The 24,248-nt window shown below is 34.6% G+C and overlaps 2 protein-coding genes across 5 annotated transcripts in view; both read left to right on the plus strand.

The window, feature by feature from the left end:
• Positions 1-24,248, plus strand: part of LOC139487419 (serine/threonine-protein kinase SMG1-like) — a 156,601-nt gene that overhangs the window by 41,615 nt on the left and 90,738 nt on the right. For all 4 annotated transcript variants that reach the window (XM_071272179.1, XM_071272177.1, XM_071272180.1 and 1 more), the window contains 14 exons: positions 588-786; positions 9,503-9,642; positions 10,420-10,617; positions 11,267-11,426; positions 11,796-11,922; positions 13,728-14,291; positions 16,584-16,743; positions 17,404-17,464; positions 17,659-17,751; positions 17,981-18,172; positions 19,719-19,851; positions 20,455-20,628; positions 22,858-23,008; positions 23,748-23,967. In XM_071272179.1, the coding sequence (XP_071128280.1) occupies positions 588-786; positions 9,503-9,642; positions 10,420-10,617; positions 11,267-11,426; positions 11,796-11,922; positions 13,728-14,291; positions 16,584-16,743; positions 17,404-17,464; positions 17,659-17,751; positions 17,981-18,172; positions 19,719-19,851; positions 20,455-20,628; positions 22,858-23,008; positions 23,748-23,967 (2,572 nt within the window). The remainder of the gene's footprint in view (positions 1-587; positions 787-9,502; positions 9,643-10,419; positions 10,618-11,266; positions 11,427-11,795; positions 11,923-13,727; positions 14,292-16,583; positions 16,744-17,403; positions 17,465-17,658; positions 17,752-17,980; positions 18,173-19,718; positions 19,852-20,454; positions 20,629-22,857; positions 23,009-23,747; positions 23,968-24,248) is intronic.
• On the plus strand, positions 2,473-7,010 carry LOC139487422 (uncharacterized). The gene is made up of 2 exons (XM_071272185.1): positions 2,473-4,107; positions 6,491-7,010. The coding sequence occupies exon 1, from the start codon at positions 2,568-2,570 to the stop codon at positions 4,092-4,094; it is 1,527 nt and encodes a 508-aa protein (XP_071128286.1). The 5' UTR covers positions 2,473-2,567; the 3' UTR covers positions 4,095-4,107; positions 6,491-7,010.

Consider the following 24,248-nt stretch of genomic DNA (forward strand, 5'->3'; position numbering starts at 1 on the left):
TCAGGAACACACACACTTATCATATGAAAAAGTGATGTGTAAAGCTTTAGGGGCAATATGCTCAATAGGGACCTTAAAAGAATATCCAAAGGTTAATCTTTTATCAGAGAGAGGTAGAACCAAAAGTTAAGTTATACTTTTTTTATTGGTCAACATAGAATTTTAGAAATGTATGTTATATATTATGTAAGTATCGAAGCACTTACCAGCGTAGTTATCAACTGGATATTAGCAATTAAGATAACTCTCTAAATATGTTGTGGGTCAAATAATTTTCTGGATTGAAATTCATCAGGAAATCTCATTCTAAACATTTTAAAGCCAGGGCAGTAAATATATGTAGAAAAGTAAGAAGCTATGTGACAAAGAGAGACATAAAATAGTCGAAAAGTATAATATGGACAAAAACAGGCTATCTCTTGACTACCAAAGCAAATGCTTATCTAAGAAGGCTTACCTTAAAAGAAAAAAAAACCCAAATTTCATGTAGTCTATTTATATACATCATCCTGTGCTATTAATATCCTGGACATTATCCTAATGTTTTATTGTGTACATGTACAGTAAAGAACATGTTTCTGTTACAGATATGAGAATGCAGGAAAGGAATTAAAGAGTTCAGTGAAAGCTTTGTTAAATACAGACCAAGACGATCTGGATGTAGATGGCAAACCTGATATTGTTATACCACAGAAAATCAAGGGTATACTCAGTAAACACAATACAACACCAGTGCAACAGGAGACACATCTACCCATTGTCAGACTGAATTTTATTGTGAATCAGGTATGTTATATACTCAGTAACACAAGAAGACACTAGAATTACAGGAGACACATCTACCCATTGTCAGACTGAATTTTATTGTGAATCAGGTATGTTATATACACAGTAACACAAGAAGACACCAGAATTGCAGTAGACACATCTACCCGGTGTCAGACTGAATTTTATTGTGAATCAGGTATGTTATATACTCAGTAACACAAGAAGACACCAGAATTGCAGGAGACACATCTACCCATTGTCAGACTGAATTTTATTGTGAATCAGGTATGTTATATACTCAGTAACACAAGAAGACACCGGAATTGCAGGAGACACATCTACCCATTGTCAGACTGAATTTTATTGTGAATCAGGTATGTTATATACTCAGTAACACAAGATGACACTAGAATTACAGGAGACACATCTACCCATTGTCAAACCTGAATTTTATTGTGAATCAGGTATGTTATATACTCAGTAACACAAGAAGACACCAGAATTGCAGGAGACACATCTACCCATTGTCAGACTGAATTTTATTGTGAATCAGGTATGTTATATACTCAGTAACAAATTAAGACACCGGAATTGCAGGAGACACATCTACCCATTGTCAGACTGAATTTTATTGTGAATCAGGTATGTTATATACTCAGTAACAAATTAAGACACCAGAATTGCAGGAGACACATCTACCCATTGTCAGACTGAATTTTATTGTGAATCAGGTATGTTATATACTCAGTAACACAAGAAGACACCAGAATTGCAGTAGACACATCTACCCGGTGTCAGACTGAATTTTATTGTGAATCAGGTATGTTATATACTCAGTAACACAAGAAGACACTAGAATTGCAGGAGACACATCTACTCATTGTCAGACCAAGGCTTCCAAAACGGTCATATATTCCGGTCATTTGTATAATGTCCGGTAAAAGTCCGGCTGGGCAAAGCATGTAACGGTCATATACTTTTTAGTTTTCAAGGCTTTTTCGGTCATTTTTCCATAATTCACGATCTTTTTGACCCAACCTTTTGCCTTTCACATCAACACATTTCCGGTCATAAATGTGACATGATGATTAATTACTATCAAAACAACACCTACTTCAATACTTTCTAATTTTAATCAAGGCTAATTAGTAGTAGTACAGCTGAAATCTACCTGTTCAGGTGACAGGTGAACTATGTTCAGTACCGGACATCGTATAAATTGATCGCTTTATTCACAATTATTTTCTTACATTTCAGCGGTTTGTATCAAATTGATTTAGTCCAAAAGATTCAAATGATTAAAAATTAGTTTATCAACATGATTTGATGAAAATTTTTATAAAAAGGTTTTAAATAAAAAATCGTCAGAACTACGTCGTAAGAACTAGAACACGTGTGCGCATGTGCACAGGTGGGAAATTCAATAATGCATCCTACATTTCTTTAAAAATGCTAAAATTATCATTGATACCTGTATCTAACGTTCAATTCAAATATTTTGTTGAAGAAATAACGTGGAAAGAGATTCTTCTCTCAGTCGTGCTTTGTAAACGTACACGGATTTTAATATTACTTGTTACACTTACCTGATATCCTTACATTATGGATTATCTTTCCGGTATTTGGTCACATCTCGCTCAAAACGCTTGACTGATCAAGAATTCAAACCTCTCGGTGAATCAGTCCAAGCGTGAGAACCCCTTCAGTATTCTTTCCGGCGAAATCCAAAGCGGTCACGTTTCTTTATTCGTCAGAATTAACGTGTCTAAGACACAAGTTTTTGCAAATTAAGTTTTCGTATGCGTGCAAGGATGACGGAAGCTACCGTTCATCACACGCTCAGTGAAGACGAGGTACTTTCTACTGCCAGCAGTCCAAAATCATCAGTGGCAGGGGATGCTCGGGATAAAATGGCGGAGCCAAAAGCCTCGAGAAAGACCAGTTCCCGTAGGTCCAAGAAAAAGGACGAGGTAGAGGAACTGAATAAGAAATGGGAAAGCCGTTTCTCACAGATAGAAACCAGGTTTGATAAATTTTTTGATTTATTTAGTTCAAACGATGGTATAAATATAAACAAGGATACTGTCACGTCAGGTGAGCAGAGACCTTGTCAGAATCAATCTGAACAAGATAGTGGCTCTTCAGGAGCGCACAGACTTGTTCAGGATTCTAACCATGAACATTTTCCAACAGATTCAGTTCGTGAAAGGGAAAATGAAGATGTTGTATCTTTGGCACCAGGCCTTAGAGAAAGACATGACATAGGTTTACTATCAGAAGATGAGTCTTCTTTAAAAAGTGAAACTGAAAATCCTCAAAAATCTTCATCAAGATTCAGTAAATATGTGAATGGTAATGAAAGTGACTCAGATGAGAACAATAATGATCACTTAAAATCTTTATTTGGGGATGATGTAAAGACTAAAAAAGAGACAAGCTCTGGAGGTCTTATTCTTGACAAAAGTCAAATTGATATTTTATCTGGTTCTTGGAGGTGTAAAAATCCAGAAAGGTTGACAGCCTATAATGATGAATATAGACACAGTTTTCCTGTTCACGAGAAAACTAGTGATATTTTAGAAGTACCTAGTCTAGATAATATGGTACCTGATTTATTAGTGAAAAAACATGGTGCTAAAGCTTATTCAGTAAGCCAGAAAAGCAATTTATACAATCCTTGTTTAAAATCCCTTGAAAAGTTGGCGTATCAAGGCCAGGTAGCTGCACGCATGGGGATAATTACTACAGCATACACCCAACAAGCTTTGGGCAATTTGTTAAATACTTTGTCTGAAAATGAAGTTAATCTAGACAAATCTATCCAACTTGTAAGAGACATATTTGCAATGTCTACAAAATCTTTGGACCAAGTGGCACGGGCTGGTGCATTTCACCACTTAATTCGTAGAAAAGCTACTTTAGAGGACACAGGTCTTAATGATATTAAAGAGCTTAAGCATCCACTTGTATCATTACCTTTGACAAAGTCAGGTGTCATTGGTGACAATATGGAACAAACCCTTAAAGACAGGGTTGACAAAAATAAACAATTAAAAGAGTTACTGCCTGAATTACATGTAAATAAAACTTTTTCAGTGAAAAGGAAAGCTACAGGCAATCAATTTTCCAATGATTGGTCTAAGAAACCAAAATTTGACAATGCACAAGGTTCTACTTTCACAGGTGCTAAGTCTAATACACAGCGTACAGTACAAAGAACTAGTACAGTAACAAGACCAGATAAAGACGACAAGAGTTCTGGTACAACGAACAATTTTCGTCGCTTTAACAACCCATTTCATGCCAAGGGGCAACAAAAGAAATGACTATCAGATCAAGGTAAGCAACTTTCATGTGAAAATGTTGCTTCCAGAGATACCTGTAGGGGGTCGTTTAAGCCTATTTCTAAAGGAATGGACAAAAATAACAAACGATCAGTGGGTTTTATCAATTATAAAAGAGGGCTACAAACTGGAATTTCAACAGTTTCCTCCAAAAACAGGAGTAAAAATAACTTCTGTTCCTGCAAAAGATTTAGAAATTTTACATTTAGAAGTAAAAGAACTTATGGAAAAAAGCGCTGTAGAATATGTTCCGCAAGCGGACATTTTAAACGGTTTCTACAGCACATTTTTCCTAGTTCCGAAAAAAACAGGGGACATGAGACCCGTAATAAATTTAAAACCCCTCAACAGGTATCTCCGAAAACAACACTTCAAAATGGACTCTCTGTCAACAGTTTTGAATGTAGTAAAACAAGGGGATTGGGCAATATCTCTCGATCTAAAGGACGCATATATGCATATCCCTGTATTTCAAAAACACAGACAGTATCTGAGGTTTTGTGTAAAAAACAGCCCTTGCTTACAATTTTCAGCTCTACCGTTTGGTCCAATATCAGCTCCTCGAGTTTTTACCAAAGTAGTATCGGTAGTAGCTGCACATTTACGAGCACAAGGCATCAGACTAGTAGTATATCTGGACGACTGGTTTCTAGTAAATCAATCATCTCTCATGTTAGTCCAGGATCGAGAGATAGTGTTGAATCTTCTGGTAAAGTTGGGTTTCATAATCAATCTAAAAAAATCCTCTTTAACTCCAACACAGAAAATAACATATATAGGTGCATTATTCCATCTGGATTTAGGAATAGTAATGCCAACACAAGAAAGAGTGTTGAAATTACAAAAAACAGTCAAAGTAATGAACTTGAAAAAACATGCAACAGCCAGAGATTTTTTACATCTACTTGGAATTATGGCTTCTTGCATAGAGATGATTCCCTATGCAAGACTTCATATGAGACCAATTCAAATTTATTTGCTGAGTCATTGGCGCCCCACTTCTCAAAATCTGGAACTGAATGTTCCAATTACACAATATCTAAAATCTCATCTGATTTGGTGGTCAGATATAGCCAACATTACAAAGGGCAGATCTTTACAACACTGGGAAACTCATGTGACCATAACGACAGATGCTTCTACATCGAACGGTTGGGGTGGTCACATGGATTCCCAGATAGTCCAAGGGACCTGGTCAGATATACAGAAAACTCAACATATCAATTGTCTAGAGTTGGAAGCTGTACTGAAAACAATACAACATTTTCTCCCTCAGTTGAAAAGGAAAAATGTACTTCTGCGATGCGACAACTCGACTGTTGTACAATACATAAACAAACAGGGGGGCACCAAATCAATTCAGCTTTGTCAAAAAACTTGGGATTTGTTGAAACTCCTAATAGAACACAAAATTCAGATAAAAGCAGCACATATAGCAGGCAAAGCGAATGTGTTAGCAGATCTTCTATCACGGACAAAAATAAGACACACAGAGTGGTCTCTTCAGGAGACTGTAGCTCAACAAATTTTTGTCAGGTTAGGCAGACCGATGATAGATTTGTTTGCATCAGCGGAAAATCGCAAAGTGAAAATTTTTTGTTCATGGTTTCCACACCCGGAAGCATATGCAATAGATGCTCTGTCCATACCGTGGGACAATGTAATCGGGTATGCATTTCCTCCGATCTGTCTAGTACCGAAAGTGCTCCAACACATGAATCGGTACAATTGCCAGCTAATTCTTGTAGCTCCTCATTGGCCAAGGAGACACTGGTACCCAGAACTGCTAAAAATGATATCAGATTATCCCATAAAAATACCAGTTCAAAAAAATCTACTACATCAGCCAAGAACAAAAATATACCATCCAAGCCCAGAAATATTCAGTCTGGTTGCATGGCCTCTATCAACAGAATTTTCAAAAAGAGAGGCTTTTCTAAAGAAACTAGACAACTCATGTCAGCTTCTTGGAGAACAGGAACTCAAAAGGACTATTCTAGTAAGTTCAAAAAATTCTGTGGCTGGTGTAGTGAAAGGGAAATTGATCCCTATTCTGCCTCTTTAACAGAAACTGCAGATTTTCTTACAAGTCTGTATACCAGTGGTCTCCAGTATAGTACGATTGGGGGCTACAGATCTATGTTATCAAGTGTTTTACCCCCAGTTGAAAAAATACCAGTAGGTCAACACCCATACATTATTCGTTTATTGAAGGGTGTTTTCAATTCAAGGCCTCCCAGGGTCAAACTACTTCCTGAATGGAATTTAGATAAAATACTTGAAATGTTAAAGAAAAAGCCTTTTGAACCAATGAAAAAGGCTGAACTCAAGTTTATCACATGGAAAACTGTATTTTTAATTGCTATCACTACTTTCAGGCGTTGCAGTGATATACAGGCCTTACGTTTGGGAGATGGAAATATATCTGTACATAGCAGAGGAGTTTATTTTATTAGAGAAGGATTGTCAAAACAAGACCGTCCTGGACATTTTGGTGCTAAGATTTTTGTACCTGCCTTTGATGCAGAAAAGCTTCTTGACCCTAAAAGGGCATTAACGTACTATTTAAAGAGCACTGACAATTTTCGTGGTGAAAACAGACAAGATAGTAAATTGTTCTTAGCAATCAGTAATCCACATAAGCCAATTTCAAGTCAAACAATTTCATCATGGATTGTGAGTACCATTCAGATGGCATATAACGACAAAAAGAAATCTGTTAAGGCTCATTCGACAAGAGCTATTGGTCCTTCTTGGGCTCTTTATAAAGGTGCATCAATGAAGAACATCATGGAAGCTGCTGATTGGAGCAGGGAATCCACATTCACCAAATTTTACTTACGTCACATAGACCCTCATGTTTTATCGAAGTAAAAAAAAAAAAAAAAAAAAAAAGAAGAAAAATACATAAAATTCGAAAAAAAGAAGAAAAATGTGTACAGTTTTTTTAACTTGTAATATAGTTTGTATAGTGTTGGAACTATTCATATCCGACGAGATGCGATGCAAGCTTTTAAACCTTTGTGTGTGAGATGAAAAAGACATCTATTTAATGTGTTTAAAGTCAAACATTTAGACTTTGTATATAGTGTAATATAGTGTACATTATTTGAACAAAAGAATTACAGTCCACCGCTTGAGTTGGGACTGCTTTAGAATCTATGGATATCCATAATGTAAGGATATCAGGTAAGTGTAACAAGTAATATTAAAATTGTACAATTTTGTTCACAAATTGGAATTTTGTGAACGTAGTTACACTTACCTGATATACTACCCACCTCCTCCCCATTAGTAATTCTTTTGGCAATCTGTTTGGATTTCGCCGGAGAATACTGAAGGGGTTCTCACGCTTGGACTGATTCACCGAGAGGTTTGAATTCTTGATCAGTCAAGCGTTTTGAGCGAGATGTGACCAAATACCGGAAAGATAATCCATAATGTAAGGATATCAGGTAAGTGTAACTACGTTCACAAAATTCCAATTTGTGAACAAAATTGTACAATTTTACGTATCCGTTTATGGTCCATGTTTTACCATTGTCAAGTCAACATCCGGTTGAAAACGAAAGTAAAGTTTTTGCACAAATAAAAAGTCTAAAGGCAGATAGGAGCACGCTGATGTGCACACTTTGAATGATGCACTGCCAATTTAACAGTAACATCCGAACATCAAAATCATATCAAAGCAAAGTTTAAAATCTTTTTTTTTTAATGTAATGTCATTCATTGGAATGGCCGTCTGATTACCATACTATTGCCTTTTGTGACTAAGTCTTAAGGGATCAAAATCGGATCAGATATGAAATGTCCGGCTGGCTCAAATATATTTTGGAAGCCCTGTGTCAGACTGAATTTTATTGTGAATCAGGTATGTTATATACTCAGTAACACAAGAAGACACCAGAATTGCAGGAGACACATCTACCCATTGTCAAACCTGAATTTTATTGTGAATCAGGTATGTTATATACTCAGTAACACAAGAAGACACCAGAATTCCAGGAGACACATCTACCCATTGTCAAACCTGAATTTTATTGTGAATCAGGTATGTTATATACACAGTAACACAAGAAGACACCAGAATTGCAGGAGACACATCTACCCATTGTCAGACTGAATTTTATTGTGAATCAGGTATGTTATATACACAGTAACACAAGAAGACACTAGAATTGCAGGAGACACATCTACCCATTGTCAAACCTGAATTTTATTGTGAATCAGGTATGTTATATACACAGTAACACAAGAAGACACCAGAATTGCAGGAGACACATCTACCCGGTGTCAGACTGAATTTTATTGTGAATCAGGTATGTTATATACACAGTAACACAAGAAGACACCAGAATTGCAGTAGACACATCTACCCGGTGTCAGACTGAATTTTATTGTGAATCAGGTATGTTATATACACAGTAACACAAGAAGACACCAGAATTGCAGTAGACACATCTACCCGGTGTCAGACTGAATTTTATTGTGAATCAGGTATGTTATATACTCAGTAACACAAGAAGACACCAGAATTGCAGGAGACACATCTACCCATTGTCAAACCTGAATTTTATTGTGAATCAGGTATGTTATATACTCAGTAACACAAGAAGACACCAGAATTCCAGGAGACACATCTACCCATTGTCAAACCTGAATTTTATTGTGAATCAGGTATGTTATATACACAGTAACACAAGAAGACACCAGAATTGCAGGAGACACATCTACCCATTGTCAGACTGAATTTTATTGTGAATCAGGTATGTTATATACACAGTAACACAAGAAGACACTAGAATTGCAGGAGACACATCTACCCATTGTCAAACCTGAATTTTATTGTGAATCAGGTATGTTATATACACAGTAACACAAGAAGACACCAGAATTGCAGGAGACACATCTACCCGGTGTCAGACTGAATTTTATTGTGAATCAGGTATGTTATATACACAGTAACACAAGAAGACACCAGAATTGCAGTAGACACATCTACCCGGTGTCAGACTGAATTTTATTGTGAATCAGGTATGTTATATACACAGTAACACAAGAAGACACCAGAATTGCAGTAGACATAGTGAGTCAGGTTTATATGAAAACCAGTTGATTGTAAATGAAAACTTGCTGACAACAGCCAAGCAAATGTTGATTTAAGATTTTTGGCTGAACTATTGTCATTCTTGAAGTAACAGAAAGCAATCATGGAGTATCATTGAATGATATCTGTTGTACTGTTATACTGAGATGGATTATTTTAAATGGTTGTAGATATTAACACTTTATGTTAACAGGTTGTAGATATTAACACTTTATGTTAACAGGTTGTAGATATTAACACTTTATGTTGACAGGTTGTAGATATTAACACTTTATGTTAACAGGTTGTAGAGTGTTATCAATCCCTGGGAGATTGGAAGTCAGTTATGGAGTGGCAGGAGGCAGTAATGGAGTATCGCCAGGATACATCATTTATAACGTTACAAACAGCCTTTAATACAGATATTGATATAAACTATGTCAGGTAAGTTATAATTCACTTTGTCTTATGAGATACTAAGATTTTAACATAAATGTCATTTTCAGGAGGGCATTTGCAAAATTTAGTGAAAATATGTAAATATCTTGCCTATCAACCAATCAAAATATAGGATACTTTTATAGTTCTAAATTATTCATGTATATCATTATTATTGCCCCACAACAACGTTGTCGGTGCCATATAGTTTTACCCTTGTCCGTAATTCCGTAATTCCGTCATTCTGTCATTCCGCAACAAATCATTATACAGAGTTTTTTTCTTAACGCCTTCAGATATTGGGCTGATTTTTGGTATATGAGTTAGCCAAGATGAAATACAGATATAGTCTAAGTTTTAATCCGCTCCACTAATTTTTGCAGAAATAACAGGCTTTAAACTTTGATAAATTGTTGAAAAACACAGTTATACAGACTTTTTTTCTAAACGCTTTCAGATATTGGGCTGATTTTTGTTATGTGAGCTTACCATGATGAGTTACAGATCAAGTTTAAGTGTTGTTCTGCTCCACTAATTTGTACCCAAATTAAGGGTTTACAACTTTGAAAATTGTTGAAAATCTCAGTTATACGGACTTTTTTTCTATACGCCTCCAGATTTTGAGCTGATTTTTTATATGTGAGACAACCATCATGTTTGTGTCCACATGTGTTATTGAAATTGCAGATTATTCAACTTTTTGAGAAGGGGCCATTCGTGTCGCTTTGACACATCTAGTTCTAAAGAACATTTCTAGAGTTCTTACATGATTTCTATTAACAGAGCCTTGTCAGAGTTTGATTTGAACAACATTTCTGGTGTTAAAGAGAATATGGAGTTAGTTCCAGGAGGATCTCTAAATGATGTGACTAAACAGGAACTACATGTAGGAGAAATATGGGGAACCAGTCAGAAACTTGATCTGGTTTACCAACACTATGTCAAAGTAGCAGCTGGTATCATTGATCAGAAACAAATCAAGTAAATATCAGTAGAGACTTCTTTGATCTGTGAGAACAATGACTTTGTTTTTCAATATTTATCAATGTTACATAAGATCAATTATTAGAAACAGGTCAAGTTGGTAATGACTTAAGTTTGTGAAGTATTTTGTTCATTAACAGTGACAGTGTTCATCCACAAATCAATCAAAAGATAGACGTTTAAAAACATATTGTAAGACTAGCAGTAGTCAGTTTTCCAGGAAAGATAGCTATGAGTACCATTCAGAACTTAAACATATTGTAAGACTAGCAGTAGTCAGTGTTCCAGGAAAGATAGCTATGAGTACCATTCAGAACTTAAACATATTGTAAGACTAGCAGTATTCAGTGTTCCAGGAAAGATAGCTATGAGTACCATTCAGAACTTAAACATATTTTACTGCCATATGAATAAGGGGTTGTCATGGTCAAATGTCTTTTTATACAGATAATAAAATTGAGAAATGTAGTAAATGAAAATCAACATAAAAATAAGAACAATATTATAGATAAGACCTCAGACAAGTAAAGAAATTTGGCCTTTCTAAATTGTCAAGTGCTTTAACAGAGTGTCAGATATTTTGTTTTATCACAAAACAAGTGAAAATGAAAATAATTTTACCATATATATTAACCTTTTATTTTAGACCTGAGTTTGTCAAAAGTCTGTTACAAAGTGAGAAGATTATTGAGGACTTACTAAGAGTTAGCTCCTTTGAATGGCCTCTTCTGTCATCACAGAAAATACTTACAGAACTGTACACAATATTCTGTTTGAGAAGACAACTAGAGGATAAAACTAAAAAGGTATCTAATTACAAACATTCTACTATCCCCCTATAATGATATACACAATATTCTGTTTGAGAAGACAACTAGAGGATAAAACTAAAAAGGTATCTAATTACAAACATTCTACAATCCCTCTATCCCCTGTAAGTATACAAAATCATTATACAAATGTACACAATGTTTTATTTGAAAAGATGAGAATAAAGCTAGGAAGGTATACTGCTAGATATCCTGTTATCACTAACAATTTGACTTTGAACGCTATGTCTGCCTAGATATTAATGAGACTAATCCAGAAAGTTGTATAACTATTCACCTATATTTTAGTAGTCAACTCCAGTATTGAACCATCCAATGTTATATTTATTCCTGTTTATTTTCTAGCCCATCCTGTTGCCCATTAGCAGTGATTTCATCTTGGACAAGGATGAACATGATGTCAGCACATTCTTACAAGTCCAAAGATTTGTTAATATACAACAACATCTACCTGGGATAGATAAAAAATCAAGTAAGTTATCAATACAAGTCCAAAGATTTGTTAATATGCAACAACATCTTCCTGGGATAGATTAAAAATCAAGTAAGTTATAAATACAAGTCCAAGATTTGTTAATATGCAACAACATCTACCTGGGATAGGTAAAAAATCAAGTAAGTTATCAATACAAGTCCAAAGATTTGTTAATATACAACAACATCTACCTGGGATAGATAAAAAATCAATTAAGTTATCAATACAAGTCCAAAGATTTGTTAATATACAACAACATCTACCTGGGATAGATAAAAAATCAAGTAAGTTATCAATACAAATGTTTTATTAGATATAAACCCTTTATCAATACAAATGTTTTATTAGATATAAACCCTTTATGAAACTTGTACATTATACTTATTATCACAGTTCAGATCAAGTTCAAATTTTGGGTCGCATCACTTTTTTAGCTCACCTGGCCACAATCATCATTTGGGTATCTAGTTTAAAAAATGTGTCCAGTGACCCGTCCAACCAACCAAGATGGCCACCATGGCTAAAAATAGAACATAGGGGTAAAATGCAGTTTTTGGCTTATAACTCAAAAACCAAAGCATTTAGAGCAAATCTGACAGGGGTAAAATTGTTAATCAGGTCAAGATCTATCTGCCCTGAAATTTTGAGATGAATCGGACAACCTGTTGATAGGTTGCTGCCCCTGAATTGGTAATTTTAAGGAAATTTTGCTGTTTTTGGTTATTATCTTGAATATTATTATAGATAGAGATAAACTGTAACAGCAAAAATGTTCAGCAAAGTAAGATCTACAAATAAGTCAACATGACCGAAATGGTCAGTTGACCCCTTTAGGAGTTATTGCCCTTTTTAGTCTATTTTTAACCATTTTTCGTAAATCTTAGTAATCTGTTACAAAAACCTTCTCCTCTGAAACTACTTGACCAAATTAATCCAAACTTGGCCACAATCATTTTTGGGGTATATAGTTTAAAAAATGTGTCCGGTGACCCGGCCAACCAACCAAGATGGCCACCATGGCTAAAAATAGAACATAAGGGTAAAATGCAGTTTTTGGCTTATAACTCAAAAACCAAAGCATTTAGAGCAAATCTGACAAGGGGTAAAATTGTTTATCAGGTCAAGATCTATCTGCCCTGAAATTTTCAGATGAATCAGACAACCCTTTGTTGGGTTGCTGCCCCTGAATTGGTAATTTTAAGGAAATTGGGCTGTTTTTGGTTATTATCTTGAATATTATTATAGATAGAGATAAACTGTAAACAGCAATAATATTTAGCAAAGTAAGATTTACAAATAAGTCCAGATGACTGCAATGGTCAATTGACCCCTTAAGGAGTTATTGTCCTGTATAGTCAATTTTTAACAATTTTTCATAAAATTTGTAAAATTTTACTAACATTTTCCACTGAAACTACTGGGCCAAGTTCATTATAGATAGAGATAATTGTAAGCAGCAAGAATGTTCAGTAAAGTAAGATCTACAAACGCATCACCATCACCAAAACACAATTTTGTCATGAATCCATCTGCTTCCTTTGTTTAATATTCTCATAGGCCAAGGTGAGCGACACAGGCTCTTTAGAGCCTCTAGTTTCATTTTTCAGTTATGTCCCTTTATAACTTAATATGATATGCAGGGTGGACTATCATCTGTATCTCATTGACATATTCCCCATTTATCTAATTGTACAATTTATGAATTTGAATGTCCTTTTTAATGTGCACATATTTGCTAAGTAGGACTTTCATTAAAAAATGTATACATATACATATGAAGCCTAATGAATTTTTTACTTCAGATTTGATTGGTCAACAACTGAAGTTACAGCTAGGAATATCTAACTTGGCCAGGAAACAGGAAAACTATATCTTAGCAGAGAAACTTCTCCTTCAACAAATAAATCTGCTGTCTGATGGAGGATTAGAAAATGGACGTCAATTAAAACAAGATGCAATACTACCGTCTTTGACTAGACTCAGGGGAAGTAATTCCAGTATAAATCAACTTGATGTGTTACGTGTTGAACGCACTGCAGCAAAATTGCTGCAAGCTACTGGACAATTAAAGGATGGAATTGACATCATTAGTAATAGCATAGTAGGCCATGTTTGTTCTGACTTTCACAAAGATGTCAAGGACAAAAGTTTATTATTACAATGTAATGAATTGAGTGCTAGGTCACTTCTAACAATTGTTAAATGGTTACAGATAGACCATAAGAATTTGTCTTCATTGACAAGTCAGTTAAGAATAGAAGGAGGAGATAATTCTGTGTTATCCCACAATATACAACTCTTATTGGAGGTGGAGACAAGAGGAAGCAGGCAGAAGTTAGGGATAGTGTTGGAGGATGCAGATCATGGTAAGTAATAGGGAAAGAGATATATTTGAAGCAGAGGCTTCCGGTAGCAGAAAATAGGGATACTGTATAGCGGGTTTTTTTCGCAGGTGTAAAATTTCACGATTTTCATTGAATAAGGTATATGAAATATTTGGCCGTTTTTATTTTTGCAGATTCAAAACTTTTATCAATACCTTTGCATGTGCACTCTTTAATTGGCGGAATTTATTTTAGCGGTTTTGTTCTATCCGCAAAAATAAGCGAAAATTTACACCCCGCGAAAATAACCCGCTATACGGTATTCTGTAAGTTTTTGTGATTGATACTATAAGAATATGCAGTTGATGGTATATATTGATAGAATATAAAGAGGTACAATGATTTAATTGATTGAGTAGAAGGATCAGACCATGATAGAATATAGGCCAGAAGAGGTACAACGATTTAATTTATTGAGTAGAAGGATCAGACCATGATAGAATATAGGCCAGAAGAGGTACAATGATTTAATTGATTGAGTAGAAGGATCAGACCATGATAGAATATAGGCCAGAAGAGGTACAACGATTTAATTTATTGAGTAGAAGGATCAGACCATGATAGAATATAGGCCAGAAGAGGTACAACGATTTAATTTATTGAGTAGAAGGATCAGACCATGATAGAATATAGGCCAGAAGAGGTACAACGATTTAATTTATTGAGTAGAAGGATCAGACCATGATAGAATATAGGCCAGAAGAGGTACAACGATTTAATTTATTGAGTAGAAGGATCAGACCATGATAGAATATAGACCAGAAGAGATACAAATTAGTTGATTGAGTAGAAGGATCAGATCATGATAACAATATAGGCCAGAAGAGGTACAATGATTTAATTGATTGAGTAGAAGGATCAGACCATGATAGAATATAGGCCAGGAGAGGTACAATGATTTAATTGATTGAGTAGAAGGATCAGACCATGATAGAATATAGGCCAGAAGAGGTACAAATTAATTGATTGAGTAGAAGGATCAGACCATGATTAGAAAATGAAAGAGAGCAGGTTTGAGTTCGATGTCAGGGCTCTGGTGTTTCACACAATGGAGGGGGTCAAGGGTATATATTGATAGAATATAAAGAGGTACAATGATTTAATTGATTGAGTAGAAGGATCAGACCATGATAGAATATAGGCCAGAAGAGGTACAACGATTTAATTTATTGAGTAGAAGGATCAGACCATGATAGAATATAGGCCAGAAGAGGTACAATGATTTAATTGATTGAGTAGAAGGATCAGACCATGATAGAATATAGGCCAGAAGAGGTACAATGATTTAATTTATTGAGTAGAAGGATCAGACCATGATAGAATATAGGCCAGAAGAGGTACAACGATTTAATTTATTGAGTAGAAGGATCAGACCATGATAGAATATAGGCCAGAAGAGGTACAACGATTTAATTTATTGAGTAGAAGGATCAGACCATGATAGAATATAGGCCAGAAGAGGTACAACGATTTAATTTATTGAGTAGAAGGATCAGACCATGATAGAATATAGACCAGAAGAGATACAAATTAGTTGATTGAGTAGAAGGATCAGATCATGATAACAATATAGGCCAGAAGAGGTACAATGATTTAATTGATTGAGTAGAAGGATCAGACCATGATAGAATATAGGCCAGGAGAGGTACAATGATTTAATTGATTGAGTAGAAGGATCAGACCATGATAGAATATAGGCCAGAAGAGGTACAAATTAATTGATTGAGTAGAAGGATCAGACCATGATTAGAAAATGAAAGAGAGCAGGTTTGAGTTCGATGTCAGGGCTCTGGTGTTTCACACAATGGAGGGGGTCAAGGGTAGCTGAAAAAAGCCATTATATTGTCTGGTTTGTAAATATGTCCCATATTTTATTTGTCTTTCCTTACATTACGTCAAACATTTCAATCAGTATTTGTCATGAAGTTGAGAGCATATAGAAAAATGTTTTTTCTGCCTCAATATTTATCTTCAATTTTTGAAATTTCAAGCTGCCTCTAGTAAAGTTATTAAGTTTAGCCTGTTGTAATGTGAGGTCATTTAATTTCAAAATCCTCCCCTTCTCTCCCCTCCCAATTACACAAAAGGAAAGACTTACAGGGTTAGTGATCTGCTATAGAAGGTGAGGTCATGGTTAGTGATCTGCTATAGAAGGTGAGGTCATGGTTAGTGATCTGCTATAGAAGGTGAGGTCATGGTTAGTGATCTGCTTTAGAAGGTGAGGTCAGGAAATCATACATTTAATGTTTTAATCAACTTGTTATGTCATTTCAGATCTGAAGATTGGTGACAATCCTATATTGTCCCATAGCGACAGGGTGATAGGTCAGATTTTACATCTCAGCACAATGGAATGTCCGACACTGAGTAAATCATGGTTCACACTAGCTGGATGGTGTTACAAGTGGGGAAGAAAGTCTGTGGATAATGCAAGGTTTGTCAAAATCCATCCATTCATCTGTTACAGTTATTATTTTAATACAAGCTACATAAGACTAATATAAAGACAAGAATATGTGCTATGATTACCAATGAGACATTTCTCAACAAAAAACCAATATTTTATTATAAGACTTAACTTATATTGCTTTGAAGTGCTGTGCAAAGCAAAAATTGTATGATCTTGACCTACATTAGATGCATGAATAACTCTTCCTCCTTAATATCCTTGCTAGATAAGCTACAAGTATTAGTTAGGTGTACCACAGTTGTGAAGGAGTCATGATGACCTACACATGACCTTGACCTACAATTTATGCATGAATACTATAATTCAGAAATTATTGCTAGGTTTTTATTATTGCGAACGTGGTAAACGGTAAATGCAAAAATTAAAACTCTCATATTGAAATGTTTCATATGAATTGAACAGGATTTTTTTCAAAATCGAAAAAAAAACAAAATCACGTTTAAATCTAAAAAGACAAAATCACAATAATAAATGAACTTAATAATTTCTGAATTTACAGTAACTCTCAACTTAAGATCCTTTTTGGTTTCTACAAGTTTAAGAACAGTTATAACACAGTTAAGCTACAACCATTAGAACAGTTGTACGACAGTTGACTGTCATTAAGTCCATTGTTTATTTCAGCCATGGAAGTGTAGAATTACTTACAGATGAAAAAACAGAAATTTTGTTCCTTTTACCAAAGGTAAGATACCAACATAAATGAGTAATAAGAATATCCCATACATTGATTAGATATATAATGTCAGAGTTCTGCAACATTTTCTTCAGTTATTAATTTATGAAAGTCCATATAACATTTAGCAACAATAGATTCTGTCATTCTTATAATATAGTTTAACAGCTTTGAAACAAAAGTACAGTAGGATTTCTTTGTAGGGTACCAGTAATGAAGAGACAGGGAAGGTTCTGAGCGTGCTCAGTCAGATCCATACTTCATTCAGTAGTGAAGAAGATATCAGTGAAGACCAGGTATGATGATTAAATTGTGATATTTTATACGGCCAATGGTAGACAGGACTTATAGTATGCTGATGTTCATCCATCTTTTCAAAATACTATTAAATCATTGACCATATCAGTAGAACTGTTGTACTTTATACAGTTTTTGCAGATTTTAATTTTTTAATACTTGGAAATGAAGACTTCTCCTTTGACTCATGATATAAAAGTTTGTTTTTATTGTTTACCTTCTTTACAGAATGAATGTGATGAAGGTGCAGAGACGACCAGAAGACAATTGTTGTCTTGTTGTTTGTCATTACAAATAGCCAGTGAAGACTGTATTGACAAATTACTGAGTGTATGGAAACGAGTAGTTCATAGAGTGTATCACTATTACCAACTGTCAGCCAAGGCCTACTTCACTTACCTTCAACTCAATGGAGGAGAGGTAACACATTATAATACATTGTTCTCAATCAACTGTCAGCCAAGGCCTACTTCACTTACCTCCAACTCAATGGAGGAGAGGTAACACATTATAATACATTGTTCTCAATCAACTGTCAGCCAAGGCCTACTTCACTTACCTCCAACTCAATGGAGGAGAGGTAACACATTATAATACATTGTTCTCAATCAACTGTCAGCCAAGGCCTACTTCACTTACCTCCAACTCAATGGAGGAGAGGTAACACATTATAATACATTGTTCTCAATCAACTGTCAGCCAAGGCCTACTTCACTTACCTTCAACTCAATGGAGGAGAGGTAACACATTATAATACATTGTTCTCAATCAACTGTCAGCCAAGGTCTACTTCACTTACCTCCAACTCAATGGAGGAGAGGTAACACATTATAATACATTGTTCTCAATCAACTGTCAGCCAAGGCCTACTTCACTTACCTCCAACTCAATGGAGGAGAGGTAACACATTATAATACATTGTTCTCAATCAACTGTCAGCCAAGGCCTACTTCACTTACCTCCAACTCAATGGAGGAGAGGTAACACATTATAATACATTGTTCTCAATCAACTGTCAGCCAAGGCCTACTTCACTTACCTTCAACTCAATGGAGGAGAGGTAACACATTATAATACATTGTTCTCAATCAACTGTCAGCCAAGGCCTACTTCACTTACCTTCAACTCAATGGAGGAGAGGGGTAACACATTATAATACATTGTTCTCAATCAACTGTCAGCCAAGGCCTACTTCACTTACCTCCAACTGAATGGAGGAGAGGTAACACATTATAATACATTGTTCTCAATCAACTGTCAGCCAAGGCCTACTTCACTTACCTCCAACTCAATGGAGGAGAGGTAACACATTATAATACATTGTTCTCAATCAACTGTCAGCCAAGGCCTACTTCACTTACCTCCAACTCAATGGAGGAGAGGTAACACATTATAATACATTGTTCTCAATCAACTGTCAGCCAAGGCCTACTTCACTTACCTCCAACTCAATGGAGGAGAGGTAACACATTATAATACATTGTTCTCAATCAACTGTCAGCCAAGGCCTACTTCACTTACCTCCAACTCAATGGAGGAGAGGTAACACATTATAATACATTGTTCTCAACCAACTGTCAGCCAAGGCCTACTTCACTTACCTTCAACTCAATGGAGGAGAGGTAACACATTATAATACATTGTTCTCAATCAACTGTCAGCCAAGGCCTACTTCACTTACCTCCAACTCAATGGAGGAGAGGTAATTAATGACTTAAAGTACATTGTTCTCAATCCAGTCATTTATTCTTAATTGGTTGATTCCATGGTTTTTTATATTATGTATATTCATTGATTACACAAACATTTGATTAAAGCCATAGGATAGAAACTGTGCAATATTGTTTTCTAGTTTTACTTTGAGGGTACAGAAAATTGACATTCTGTTTTTAAAATTATAAGTGTTGATTCATAGATTGTTGTTCAATTCTGGATAGTTTTATATTTTGTGTTGTATATTTAACAGAAGACTCAGAGTGATGAAGATGGTAATGTAATAGGTACACTCAGATTATTACGGTTACTGGTCAAACATGCCTGGGAACTGAGGAATGTCCTGGAGCCTGGTCTGGCTAGTACACCTACAGCACCATGGAAAGGTAAAATATTATTAAATGTACACTTAGGTTGCCATGGTTTTAGGTTGTGTATGCCTGGGAACTGAGAAATGTTCTTTAGTTAGGACTGACTGTGTATGCCTACTACATCAACACTATCCTGTGAAATATGATAAGAAGTATTCAAAGGTTGAAATCTCAACAGGAAAGTTTGAAATAGCATCATTGAATAGATAACAGCAAAAATAGTAAATATTAATCTCTGATACCTATTTTATATATTTCCGGAATTATTCCACTGTTGTCTCCTAGCTAAGTTGACCATACTTATATGATAGACAGAGTGTTTCTAACTTACTTTGGGATAAATAATGGGTATAAGATATGTAGCCAATATGTCAAATTTGGATCTTCCCTTCTAAAAATGTACCAAAAACATTAGAAAATCTCAAAAATAAATCTGCCAGGTCAGCTAGAAAGGTGTTAATTTGAAAATAAGTTGGTTTACAGTATTTTTGTAATTAAGGAACTATTCCTCAATTGTTTTCCAGACTTTGTCACACTGAGTTATTTAGTAGAGTGTTTCTGACTTATTGTATATCACACCATTCTATTTCTGTTACTGTATCATAATTTTTATTGCAGGAATTATTCCTCAGTTGTTTTCCCGACTAAGTCACCCAGAGTTGTATGTTAGACAGAGTGTTTCTGACTTGTTGTGTAGAGTAGCCCATGATGCTCCACATTTAATTGTTTATCCTGCTGTGGTTGGTTCATCTTCGTTTAATAAATCTGACAGCAAAGATTCAGGAAGAGAAGGTAAATACCCTCAATATAATTTCATTTTCATCTTATTTGATACATTTTGTTGATGGTAAAAAGTAATTGTCACTCTATGATAGGTACATTATTATGAGTGAAAAATATGTTCTTTTGTTGGTAAAAATTAAACATGAATTATTTAAATATTTTATTCTTAAATTTATTGAAGACAGTTTCATCAGAAAACATATCTTTGTATCCACCCCTGTCAAACTGTATGCATGTAAAAAGTAAAATCACAAAAATACTGAACTCAGAGGAAAATCAAATCCGAAAGTCCATAATCACATGGCAAAATCAAATGACAAAACACATCAAAAACGAATGGACAAGAACTGTCATATTCCTGACTTGGTACAGGCTTTTTCAAATGTAGAAAATTGTGGATTAAACCTGGTTTTATAGCGCTAAACCTCTCACTTTGATGACAGTAAAGCATAATTTGTTATTTTGAAAGACTGCTGAGTTTTATTTTTGCCAACTGCTATGTGTGTCATCACTTGTCAAACTATGTATGTAAAACTTATTTGGTTATATTTAAAGACTAATGAGTACATATCTAATAGACATCTATGTGTGTCCACACTTGTTAAATGTTAACTTTGTATATACACAGTATTTTGGTATATTTAAAGACTACTGAGTACATATCTGGTAGACATCTCTTTGTGTCCACACTTGTTAAATGTTAACTTTGTATATACACAGTATTTTGGTATATTTAAAGACTAATGAGTACATATCTAATAGACGTCTCTTCGTGTTCACACTTGTTAAATGTTAACTTTGTATATACACAGTATTTTGGTATATTTAAGACTAATGAGTACATATCTAATAGACATGTATTCATGTCCACACTTGTTAAATGTTAACTTTGTATATACACAGTATTTTGGTATATTTAAGACTACTGAGTACATATCTAATAGACATCTCTTTGTGTCCACACTTGTTAAATGTTTACTTTGTATATACACAGTATTTTGGTATATTTAAAGACTTTTGAGTACATATCTAATAGACATCTCTTCATGTCCACACTTGTTAAATGTTAACTTTGTATATACACAGTATTTTGGTATATTTAAAGACTTCTGAGTACATATCTAATAGACATCTCTGTGTGTCCACACTTGTTAAATGTTAACTTTGTATATACACAGTATTGTGGTATATTTAAAGACTACTGAGTACATATCTAATAGACATCTCTTTGTGTCCACACTTGTTAAATGTAACTTTGTATATACACAGTATTTTGGTATATTTAAAGGTTACTGAGTACATATCTGATAGACATCTCTTCGTGTTTACTCTTGTTGAATATTAACTTTGTATAATAGACATCTCTTCGTGTTCACACTTGTTAAATGTTAACTTTTTATATACACAGTATTTTGGTATATTTAAAGACTTTTAAGTACATATCTAATAGACGTCTCTTCGTGTTCACTCTTGTTGAATATTAACTTTGTATAATAGACATCTCTTCGTGTTCACACTTGTTAAATGTTAACTTTTTATATACACAGTATTTTGGTATATTTAAAGACTTTTAAGTACATATCTAATAGACGTCTCTTCGTGTTCACTCTTCTTGAATATTAACTTTGTATAATAGACATCTCTTTGTGTCCACACTTGTTAAATGTTAACTTTGTATATACACTGTATTTTGGTATATTTAAAGACTACTGAGTACATATCTCATAGACATCTCTTTGTGTCCACACTTGTTAAATGTAAACTTTTTATATACACTGTATTTTGGTATATTTAAAGACTTTTGAGTACATATCTCATAGACATCTCTGTGTGTCCACACTTGTTAAATGTTAACTTTGTATATACACAGTATTTTGGTATATTTAAAGACTACTGAGTACATATCTGGTAGACATCTCTGTGTGTCCACACTTGTTAAATGTTAATTTTGTATATACACAGTATTTTAGTATATTTAAAGACTACTGAGTACATATCTGATAGACATCTCTATGTGTCCACATTGTCGAATGTAAACTGCACGATTCTGATGGCATGTATATACAGAGTATTTTGGAATATAGGACAACTACTGAGGAACTTTCTAACAAACATCTTTGTGGGTCTTCACTATGTTTTTCAAAAAGAATTGAATTATATGTTAAGACTACTGAGAAACCATTAATAGATATCTCTGTTTGTCCACACTTGTCAAACTGTATATTTGTTATATTTAAGGACTTCTGAGTAACTATCTAACAGAACAACTGGATGAGAATTCTGATGATTGTAACTCTCAGGAAGATGAAGATATAGAGGATCCCTCTAGTAAAATGTTACAGGGCTGTCTGATGTCTATAGTAGAAATATTGTCTTATAACAATCCGAAGTAAGTACTTTAACAGCTTCCTTTAGTTATTCATGCCCTCTCAATTTCCAAAGCACAGGTGTCTCCAAGTTATTATGCCTCCTTTGTAGCAGAGGGACTTAAGTTTAACCCTTCTCCATCCCTGTGTCTGTCCATCCATCCCTCCCTCAGATGTATGTACATATGTACTGAAATGACAATGTAAAACAATTCAAATGAGAAAACTAACCGCCTAATCATGTTTATTACCACAAAATACAGATCAAATTTAATTTGGGAAGTGTCACTTTTACCATTCTAGAGTTATGCGCCTTTACTAATGAAAAATTTAGTCAGTTCTCTAATTTTAGATTGCCTCATCTAAATGTTATGAAACTTATACACGATGCCTATTACAACAAAACTCAAATCAATTACAGATTTGGGTAGTGTCACTTTTACATATATCCCTTTATAATTTTGTAATATATTTCTTTAGAGACATTATTTATTATAACATTACTAAACATATTAAGGGCTGTTCCATAAAATCATACATGGTACCCATAAAGGCACTTCCAAATCTCACCCATGGGTGAGTGTCATCTATGTTTATGCATAGTCGAAATGTAAGTGAAATTTATATGAGATTACCCCATGTTTAAAGTGCCTTCCCTTGATATCATTTATGTTTTAATGGAAAAAACCCAATTGTAATATGTAAAAAGTAGTTTGTGTAGAAACATTGTAATGTTCTTCATATTGACTTTTATCTTTGTAGGATGATATCAGAAGTTAAACAATTGGTTCAGGAGTTACGTAGAATTACTTTACTATGGGACGAACTTTGGCTGGGAACACTAAACCAACAACATCAAGATGTTACACGTAAACTTCAACAACTTGAGAGTGAGGTCAAGAAGGTCAACACTAACTCTGCTCTGACCAAAGATGAGAAGTTAGCCATCATTAGAGAGAAACATAAAACTATCATGAAACCAGTGAGTATTGGCTGTCTAGTTTAGCTATCATTAGAGAGAAACATAAAACTATTATGAAACCATTGAGTATTGGCTGTCTAGAATAGCCATCATTAGAGAGAAAAATAAAACGATCATGAAACCAGTGAGTATTGGCTGTCTAGTTTAGCCATCATTAGAGAGAAACATAAAACTATCATGAAACCGGTGAGTATTGGCTGTCTAGTTTAGCCATCATTAGAGAGAAACATAAAACGATCATGAAACCAGTGAGTATTGGCTGTCTAGTTTAGCCATCATTA

The sequence above is a fragment of the Mytilus edulis genome, chromosome 9 (genome assembly GCF_963676685.1).
Source record: "Mytilus edulis chromosome 9, xbMytEdul2.2, whole genome shotgun sequence".
In the NCBI taxonomy this organism is placed as follows: Eukaryota; Metazoa; Mollusca; class Bivalvia; order Mytilida; family Mytilidae; genus Mytilus; species Mytilus edulis.